This window comes from Gasterosteus aculeatus, chromosome 9 (genome assembly GCF_964276395.1).
Source record: "Gasterosteus aculeatus chromosome 9, fGasAcu3.hap1.1, whole genome shotgun sequence".
NCBI lineage: Eukaryota > Metazoa > Chordata > Actinopteri > Perciformes > Gasterosteidae > Gasterosteus > Gasterosteus aculeatus.
Genome location: NC_135696.1, coordinates 16,530,698 through 16,540,603, shown reverse-complemented (window position 1 = coordinate 16,540,603; position 9,906 = coordinate 16,530,698). Strand labels below are relative to the sequence as shown.

General features: G+C 42.5%; 1 protein-coding gene across 21 annotated transcripts in view; it reads left to right on the top strand.

Annotated features, from left to right (window-relative positions):
- Positions 1-938: 938 nt before the first annotated feature.
- gab1 (GRB2-associated binding protein 1) overlaps positions 939-9,906 on the top strand; it is a 41,402-nt gene continuing 32,434 nt past the window's right edge. For 8 of the 21 annotated variants that reach the window (XR_013468810.1, XR_013468809.1, XR_013468808.1 and 5 more), the window contains exons 1-3: positions 945-1,083; positions 1,444-1,485; positions 1,607-1,773. Coding sequence is in view for 18 of the 21 variants with exons in the window: in XM_078109117.1 (XP_077965243.1) it covers positions 972-1,083; positions 1,444-1,485; positions 1,607-1,773 (321 nt within the window). In the remaining 3 variants the exon portion in view is untranslated. Of the gene's footprint in view, positions 1,084-1,300; positions 1,486-1,606; positions 1,774-9,906 lie in introns of all 21 variants that reach the window. The other 13 variants (XM_078109123.1, XM_040186329.2, XM_078109122.1 and 10 more) reach the window with 6 other exon arrangements.

The window sequence follows — 9,906 nt, the reverse complement described above, 5'->3', positions numbered from 1 at the left end:
CTTTACTTAGCGTTGTGGTACAAATAGCCTGATTAATCTATTTTAGAATTTTTTTTTTTTTTTAAACAACACGTGATGACAAAGAATATAGGATTAGCTAAGTAAGCACAAATAATACAATATTTTAACTGTATGAACAGCTATAAAAACGAATACCACAGAAGATAAATGACATAAAACGACACCCTACAATAGGTAGACGACTACAGTGCTTTCCTTCTATTCTACTAACAAATAAACATGACTTTACAACGACTTTTCTTAACGGAATAAATACGCATTATGGATAATGTAGTTTGGACGTGCAATGAATCCCTGGGACTCGGTTCAGACTGAGGTGGGTCCTTTCTTTGTCTTCTCTGCAATTCTTTGAGTCCACTTTTTTGGAATCACCTAGAGGTGCATGTGGCTATATATCACTGGATATATATCACGTTTCATCCATCAAACCGCTCTACGGCTATTTGTTAGTAACACAATCGATTGTTAAACTACATGTCTCACGTTCGAAGCTCTTTAATTCTCGCTTCACGCCGCCGCCTCTAAAGTAATGAGCCCAGCAGGGCTGCAAAAACGTGACATCCGGTAGTGACTTTCAAAACAAATCTCTCAACGTTTAAGAACTGTGTTGAATAAATGGGTTATGCGTAGTTTTACTTTCGAAACATAAATATTACCTTGAAGGAAGATCCTAATCCACTTGCAAAATTGAATTTGGTTTTACTAACATAAATATCATAAATACCCAAGACTTTGGAAGTTTCAAAAAAACACTTGCACTGACCAACAACTGCAGCTGGCAAATATTAACTAACAAATCCAAAACGGCGAATGTACATGAACGTCAGTCACGTTAAAAAATCGGCACCATTGAATCGTTCAAAGGGAAGGTTCTTGATAATAAAAAAAAACAAACACTTATTTTGAAAGAATGCTCTAACATCCGCTTTGTATCCGTTAGGCAGCTTGACATGTTCCAGAAGAGGGTGAGTTCAGGGAAAGACGGAGCCACACTGTCAATCACAATTAAGGAACCATGGGAGGAAACTGGTGAGGAAGCTCGGCGGAACCACAGTGTTTACGGTGAAGATTGTTTTTTTTTTTAAATATCGCGCAGAAACACTATGCACCGCTACACTGCGGGGCATTTACATCTGATCTCGCCAACTGGGAATCGCGTTACTTTGACGGGAATTAGCATGAAACGTTAAATATAACGTTAACAACACAAAACAACTTAACGACTTTCAGTTGCGTGTGGCTTTAACCCCCCCCCCCCCCCCCCCCCCTGCCTTCACAGCCTTCTAGCTTGAGCAAAACACACAAGTCACCGTTGATATTTGTTCAAAAGGCGGTGCCGTGGAGGCTTATATCAAGTCCGAGCGCTGGATATACCCGTGTTTTGACTCCCAACGCGTGGAAAATCTGGTCTGTGCCTTTCAGAGAAACTGCCTTGTCGGCGGGTCGACTTTCGAGGGAGTGACGGTATTTATCCCCCCCTACCCCTCCCAGAACCCCCCCCCAACATACTTCCATCGAACTTTTTATATAACAAGTTCACCGTCTGAGCTTTGTTTTTTATTTTTAAAACGTTTTCTGTCCCCAGGTACAAGACGACACTCCCAGAAGCAACCGAAGCCGAGCGGCAATCTCTTCCCCCCCCACCTCCCCGACTCCAGGGAGGGCTCGCAGGGAGCAGATATGAGCGGGGGAGATGTGGTGTGCTCGGGGTGGCTGAGAAAGTCGCCTCCTGAAAAAAAGTTGAGACGTTACGTAAGTACACTTTTTTTTATTTTTTATATCCGATTTGTTACGTTGTAGCAGAACGACACGCGAAGCGCGAGCTCTTCCCGGGACACTCAATGTGCGCGCGGCCGGTCCGCGGTGACAGACGTGCGGAGTAGGCCTCATCTGGTGGGATATTAAAAACAAGATTTTTCTGAACCTTAAAGTGTTTGTGGGAGTTCTCCTAATCCAGTTTGGCGTGTTTTTTTTTGTTTTTTTTTACCCCTCCGGTAAAGTTACCATTACAGCTTCACATGTTTCGGGTCAAACCCGAGGCGTTCTCTTTGAGCCAGCCTCTTTATTAACCATTTCATGGTACCGCACTCCGATCTCAACTCTTTTGATTCGCTTGCATTGATTGACAATGCATTGATTACCGTGGGAAGCCGTGCCTGTGCAGTCCCACTAAGTACTGCCTGTGTCAAAGGTGGTGGATCAGGGAGGCTCAGCCTGCTTTTTCCTCGGGGGGCCCCTTATGGGGGCATGAACGTGGTAAACAAACGATATTTATCAATGGTCTAGAACTGCACAATCTTTGACATTCATTACTTAAGTTAAGAGGCTCATTGGCTAACTTATCTTGACACGACGCCTCTTTGACAGAAACGTTAGATAGTGTACTGCAATTATCAGCTGCATTTTAGTTGGCTATATTTGACAGACTTTATATAACATTAACTGTAGTTGGAACCTCTTCTTCAAGATATTGTCCAGACCAGACACTTCCAGGCTACATGCTTTCCTTGTAGATCAGCGGATACCTCTGTTATTGATATTTGAATTACAAGACCCGCAACTTGCGAGGAGGGATGTTCTCGCATAAACCACAGGTCCAAATTGAGTGTCGTTCTGAAAGTAGTAAAGCTCAGTCCATCCGTTGAAGCGGGATTTTCATGAGCTTTCTTGCTCGTAAAACAGATTAAAATCTGATTAGATATATAAAAAGTCAAAATCTTGGTTTGCTTACTTTTTGTGGGCATCTTTCTAGTTTTAGTTTATGCCTGGTTGGGACTTTAAAAAAAGAACGAAACTTGAGACGTTCTCACTTCCTCATCATTACATTACATGTCATTTAGCTGACGCGTTTATCCAAAGCGACTTCCATTAAGGGCATTTCAACCATAAGGATACAAACTCAACAAGAAAGGGGAGTTTTCCCACCAGCCATTCCCTTTTGTGAGTAGATGGTAATTAGGTGTATCATAAGGGGCTTGTGATGCTCAACTCTTAAAATGTGTGTCAAAACCTAATTCATCAGTCTGAACAACCATCACATTACAAATGGCATTTCTAGATGTTGTTTATGGTGAATGCCTGCGCTAACCGGCTGAGACCCTCCACAAATCTTTACCTTTTATATTTACCTTATTTTAGTATCCGGGCGTCAAACCTAATGTTTATTTCTGTGGACTTTCCCTGAAGTTCCACAGTCAAATCTGTAATCCAGCGTTCCTCATCTGCAGTTTCTACAGTAGAGCCCAGTTATTACCGATATATCAGCCGTCATTGTCAGATTTTACAATATATATATATATATAGTAGTATATTATTTCACAATTTGTAGACGTGGGCATTATTTGTGCCCTTACTTAGTAAAGCAGAAGTCAATTCATTATAAATATGCAAATTTAAAAAAAATCTCCATATCCCACGAGCGGCCTGGAATTGAGTGAAATCTAAAGATTTAGAAAACCGTGGGTGTTACGACCATGTTCCCATCCTATAAAAGGTCAAACTGGTGGTCACACTAGGACACGTGTACTTCATAGAAGTGCAGACTATTCTTTTTTTGAGTGTTTCAGTTTTCTCATGCAGCTAATGAAGCATGGGATTTCAGGCGGGAAAGGAGTAGTGTGATACCTGTGGGGCTGATAGGAATCGTTGAGGTATTTGAATCATTTATGCAGCATTTGATGGCCATCCCACATAGTCTGATAGCTAAGAAAACATGGCTAGTACATGCATGCATATTAATGTCATGAACTGTTTAATAAGGATACCAGATCAGCGTATTGCCACGAATATCCCATCCAGCTCTTGGAAATAGTATTGGTCCGATATCTGGTTTAATTTGATAATTGATTACTGCAGAATGTTTAAAGAAACCACCCGGTTGGCGGCCTCAGCTGATCATGCAGTCAAAGTGTTGACACTTCTTTCCTACTAAACCGTTTCTCGCAAAGATACATTAAGGCATTTGATCGATAAGCAGACTAATCCAGGATTTGTGCACTTTCCTTTTAATCAGAGTATAGTGAACTATTTTTAACCTGAATCCAGGTCTCCATGTAGGTTATCCATTGTATGTTTTTTATTGTATTTAAACAGACAACCAAGATTATAGTGTAGGGATCACATTACAATCGTATGTGAACATGCCGCCAGTTTCACAAGTCCCTTCTCCACCAGTAGCCTGGAAGCCGTAAGCCTCCGCTTACCTGTTTGACCACTGAGGGCAAAGTTTGCTGCTGAGGCTCAGCTGCTGATTGGTGGAGCTCAAAGGTGAAAGCGGTTCAGCAGACCAGCCTCTGTCTGAGCGGCCCCAAACACCGAGAGCTTAACACAAGCTAGAAAATATAATAATTTGTTACCAATCCAGTGGGTGTGAAAAGGAGATGTTGACCAATCAGATGAGGTTTTATTACAAAGAATTGGATTAGATTAGATTAAACTCTTACAGGTACCGAGATGAAACAAAATGCAGTAGAATCAGTGTCCTGAATCAGTGTTTCACACTTTTTTCTCCCCTTTCCATCCATTCTGATGAACTGATAAAAATCTGAGCTTTTTTCTCTGAAACAACTCAATATTTAATAAACAATGCACACTTTTTCCAATAACGTCTCATTCAGGGACACCTATCATGGTATCTAACCAGAAATTGCGTTTGTAGGATCCTTTCCAGCCAGAGTTTTTCATAACTATCCGCTGTGTTTTTCCATTTCATTGACACTGCATTTTTCCATCCTGTTCTCCTTTTTCGATTTGTGAATTCTGTTGAGGTCCATTTATAAAAACCTTCTTCAAAAGAGCATCTTAACGACTAATATCTTCACGCTAGTTTGCTACCAGAGTGACTTGAAGTTGCTTGGTTGTTTTCAGCATCACTCTGTTTGAAAGTGCACGTGTGCTCCTAGCTTAGCCCTTAGCTGTTTGGATGAAACGTCATTATGCCTGTAGTCCGTTGGTATGTACCCACTAGAAACGGATAAGGAGTATGTTGTACTTCTCGTGCGGCCCTTAGCGGTGCTGCGTTGACCGGAAGAAGGAAAATATTGAACCCCGAGGGTCCTCGTTTGATGGCTGTAAAGGGAGAGAGAGGATGAACCCCATGCCCGTTTTGAGTCCTCTGCTGAGGGAAAATGCCATTTTCGTCTGCAAAGGGAGGACAAATGTGACAAGGAAACGAGACAAGGAGCCATAACTCATCGATAAAGTCGAGGATGCATTAAATAGGCTCATAAAGGGAAACAACACTCACTTTCTGTTAAGCCCCCTCCCCACACGCTTGAAGAACAGAAAATAACAAACAAACAAGCAAGTTGAACAGGATGCAACAGGGGGCTACTTGTGCAGCATTAGCCTCTCAGGCTATCGGGGAATGACTGCACTGTGTACTGGCTGCCAGAGCGACTCTGGTCTCCATTTGGAGCCGACGCGCTGCTGTTGTGTGATCGGCCACAGCTTGAAAATGGATTGCACGTGACATTAATTATTCAAAGTGCATTACGAACAAATACCCATTAAATATTCATATCTGTGCTCCTACAATAGTTATCTTTACCGGCCCACTTTTGTCCCAGACACAGATCATCGCTGTTGTGTCCGACGTGGGCGGATCGGTTACAACGTAGCCTACTGTCCAACTAAAGAGGCTTCTGAGTCATACTGCAAGAAAAACAACACGGACACCGTGCAAACGGCTGAGCGCTGGTTAAACTTACTGGGTAGGTTTCTTTTCCAGTTGGGAGCTTCTATGAACATAATTGATGTTTAGTCTCAAGGGAAGTGAAAACGGTTACGTCCCAGTTTTCTCTCCTGGATATTTATCGAGAGGAGTCCGCCTGAAATCATGTTGTGGCATCACAAAGGAAAACACAGCCACAAAAAAAAAAACAGCCATCGAGAGCAAAGCCCTCTGAAAGTTTGTGGCTTGTGGTGTTTTTGAAGCACTCGGGTAATATGTTGGCAGTGTTTTGCAGCTTCACATTATGTTTGAAATGTGTGGCGGACACCAGGCCGTTCGCAGTTTTCATTATTATGTGTGTGTTATTCGTCTTTATTTTGTGGCAGTTTAGAGGAGATTGGACATATCACTCCAGTTACCCGGCAGGTCCTTCCAGTAAAGAATGATCCACCATATGTGTCTATTCTGGATAGCTCATTGTCCCTCTGTGGTCCCTCACAGCGTTGTTTTGGAATCCTACAAATCAATGCATAACTAATGCATTTGCACAAATACCATGCAGGCGCCTTTTCCACAAAAACTGGTATTTACACAAGAAGCACGTCTGTGCGAACCTCACACATCACCAGGCGTGAAATGACGGGAGCCGCTAGTTGATAAGAAGATATAAGGTGAGATATGTAGACTTATGGTACAACATCTGCGGTTTAGTTTCCCTGATTTGAGTTACATAAAAAAAAATCCATACAGAAATCTTTGACATTTGTATCAAATAACCTGAATTAAATAACTTTTAGAGAGGAGCATTTGACCATTCTTTACATCTATCTCTGTGCTGCTCTTTCCTCATGTGACAAACAAGTGTACAGTGCAGGTAGTTTGGAAGTTTATTAAGCTAACATCGAGTTCATGTTCACTCATTTATGCTTTTCCTTTCAAAGGACTTAATCACTTGTTTGTCATCTAAACTTCACACTTCCCTACATATGTTTTATGTGGGATGGGGGTCGGGGCAGTGGTGGGGGCATGTGATTCAAGAGCTAACAAGGCAGGAACCATGTGGTTTGAATGCTAAACGAGTTGACATTCGCGTGCATACAAAGTCACTAACTTTCAGGAAGTGATGTGCAAATTATGCACAATTCCATACAGTGTTTTTCATTACATTATTATATCCTTTATTAAACTTAAGTAGTGTCTTCGCTGGATCACCTGAGATGTTTTAAAGGAATCTGTAGGCCAGAGCATTTAGTAAACAGATGTGTATCTTTTGGCATGTTGTTTGCAGCTGTTGCGCCAGCAGCTTGCCGCGTGACTGCAGAGAACTCGTTCTCATGCGGACTCGGTTTTCCTGTTTTGTTCTTGGGAACTGGGTTGTTTCTGTTGGAGTATGATTCTGCTAAGTTGTAAATCGATGCTTTTGTGCCTTTTGTCACTGTGCCAAGTCGAACAGTTTCAAGTGCAACTATTATTGAAAACAGATGACAATTACCTCCCAACTATTTGGCATGGCCAATGGCCATTGTTTTTTCAATTTGTGATTATCAGCACAGTTTTCAAAAACTTATTTAATTTTAAAATTTAAATCAAATGTCTGTCATACTTGTTTTACGTTGTCTCATGTTTCATCTCTTACAGCAAATGACACCAAGCAGTAAAAATTGTGTTTCACAAGGCGGATTTCTATTTCCAGAGACAAGTTGTAGTCTGTTGTGGACATAAAACAGCTGGTAGGAGATCTCAGATGGCCAAAGAAGTTCTACATGAGTCATCAGTTCCCGTCAGATCAGTGTGCGTGCACGTGCACATGCATGCTGTGCGTTTGAGTGTGTGTGTGCGGCATCTTTAGAAGAAGAAAAAGGACAAACCGAAGTTAGCCAAATGTTTAATAACAACATGCATTCCCTGAATTCCTGGGAAGCAGCGGGAAACTTCTTCAGGACTAATGTCAAGTGCCTATAGGTGTGTTTGCAGTGTCAAGCAGGCTGTCGTACATCACAATGGCGATCGGTAACTTCGGCGTCATTGTTGTGGAGGGTGAGGAGAAGGCGAACGGCATGTGAACGACTGGAGGGCTTCTCAAAGCAACAGCGCTAGGCAGCCTTCCAGTTAGAGCTCTCTGTTCTCGGCCTCCTTTCTTTTCCGTTCCCAGCGCTTCTTGGCAGGCCCAGACAGCAGGAATGTGAGGTTCCTCTGTGCTCCTCTCCAACGCTTTGTGAGCGTCCGCCCGGCCCTGGGCTGCAGGGCGTTCAACTCTGGTGAGGATAGTTTTGACGGCAACGCAATGCAATGCAATGCACTGCAATGCACTGCACTGGTCAATTGTTGATTCTGCAGCAGCGCGAGGGGAGCGGAGTCCCTCCCTGGCGCCCCAGCAAGGCATGGCCGGCCCTTCCTGTGTGAGGCGCTGATGGCTACCAGATGGCGGGTGAAGAAAGAGGAGGAGGGGTCCTGTACTCCCATGTGCTCTCTATTGATCCTTTCTTCACTTTTATTGTTATTTTCTCTCTTAGTGAGCCCAATGCTGCTGTTATGGGCTGCATACGTTTCTCTAGGTGCTACATACCCTGATACTAAAAAAGCTGACCCATTGAAGTTTTGTATACTTTGAAAGCTCATTGATGACACATACAGTACACCCTTTAACTCTAGCATTTTATCATGAAGCTTTATTGTCGCTGTAGCTACAGACACCGTCTGCACCTGTCGAGCTGAGGGCTACATTTGGTGCTCGAACAAAAAGTCATGAGAAATGAGCCTGGTGACCAGGTGTCTCGTCCCTGAAGCCTGTTTCTCACCAACAGGAGGCCCTCTAAACTCATTGCACATAGAGACCACAATCTCCTCCTCAGCGGAGTCTCAAGGCTACTACAAACATGGTCTCGAATGACTTGACACTCATGCCTGATACAGTTGGCTCTAATTACCTTGTTTGGAGGTTGAGGTGTTTGGGCTTTTATGCATCCTCCATTTCAATTACTTTTAAAGACATGTATCGTATATACTGCGTGCTTATTTTGATTGTACATTTGTCCCGGAAGAGCAGCATTCTGCATTTACTCGTCTTATGTCATAATAAATAATAATACAATATAAATAAATAAACACTTCGAGAAGCAGTTCGGCCTACAGAGGAGAAAAGGCAATTATTGCATCACGAAGCTGGACTTGTAACAATGACTAACTATAACTCAGCAATGATTATTTTATTCTCTATTGATCCATTCATTGTTTGATCTCTTAAACAATGGTATATAATATACTTTACACCATTATATTTTATTTACATCCCAAGTGTATTCGGTTTACCAAGTAAGAAAACCAGGAAATAAAATAATCAAATCTTGAAGTAGATGGAAGCTTGGGCCGATAGATTCCTGTTTTTGCTTAAAATTGACATGAGCAATCAATTGATTATCAAAGTTGTTCACGTTGAACAGCAGCAACACTATACATCACAAGTTACATTTGGACTTGATGTTATGAGTGAAAACTGGCCTCAGGGCTACAAATTGTGTAGTGGAAATAATTGCGTGACTTATGTTTAGCATCTCAAGACAGGCGGATTAAATGAAGAAATTTCTGCCAGATGTCTTGTGACTTAGGTCTTTAAAAAAACGTTCTCTTTTTTTGTCGAATTCCTGTCAAAAAGAAAATTTCCACTGCGTCAACACTACTGGTTGAGCGCCTAGATTGAAGTGAGCAATTCCCTGAAGATGGTACAGATAAAAAAAAAAGTCCTTTCCAGTGAACTCCTGTGGGTTTTCCCTGGAGAAGTATAGTTCTTGAGAATGTTGGACAATTAAAGTGATCGGGTTTGAGGAAAGCTTTTGAAGATGGGAATACGTGTGATCTTATTGCTTCACATTTAACTCCAAAGGTTCACCTGTCATTTCCCACACACACATACAGCTGGCACTCTAGTCATGTGGTGCTGCGTGATTTGACCCCAGTCGCTGTGTCTGCAGCCTCTCAAAAATAGCCCACTGCTGTCATGGTACTTTTAACCCCCTCTTCCCTTGCTCTTTGCTGTGTGCACCAGTATGTGTGCATGTTCGTCCGGGGAACGCGGACCGGTTGAGTAAGAGGGGGCGGGGGGTTGTTGGTCACAGCCTGGAGACTAGATGCGAAATATTGCTACTGACCCGTGTAATTTCCCAAGCCGCTGTGACTCAGACAGCCCTTCAATAAACACAAGAAAGGCTGTTCTTGTC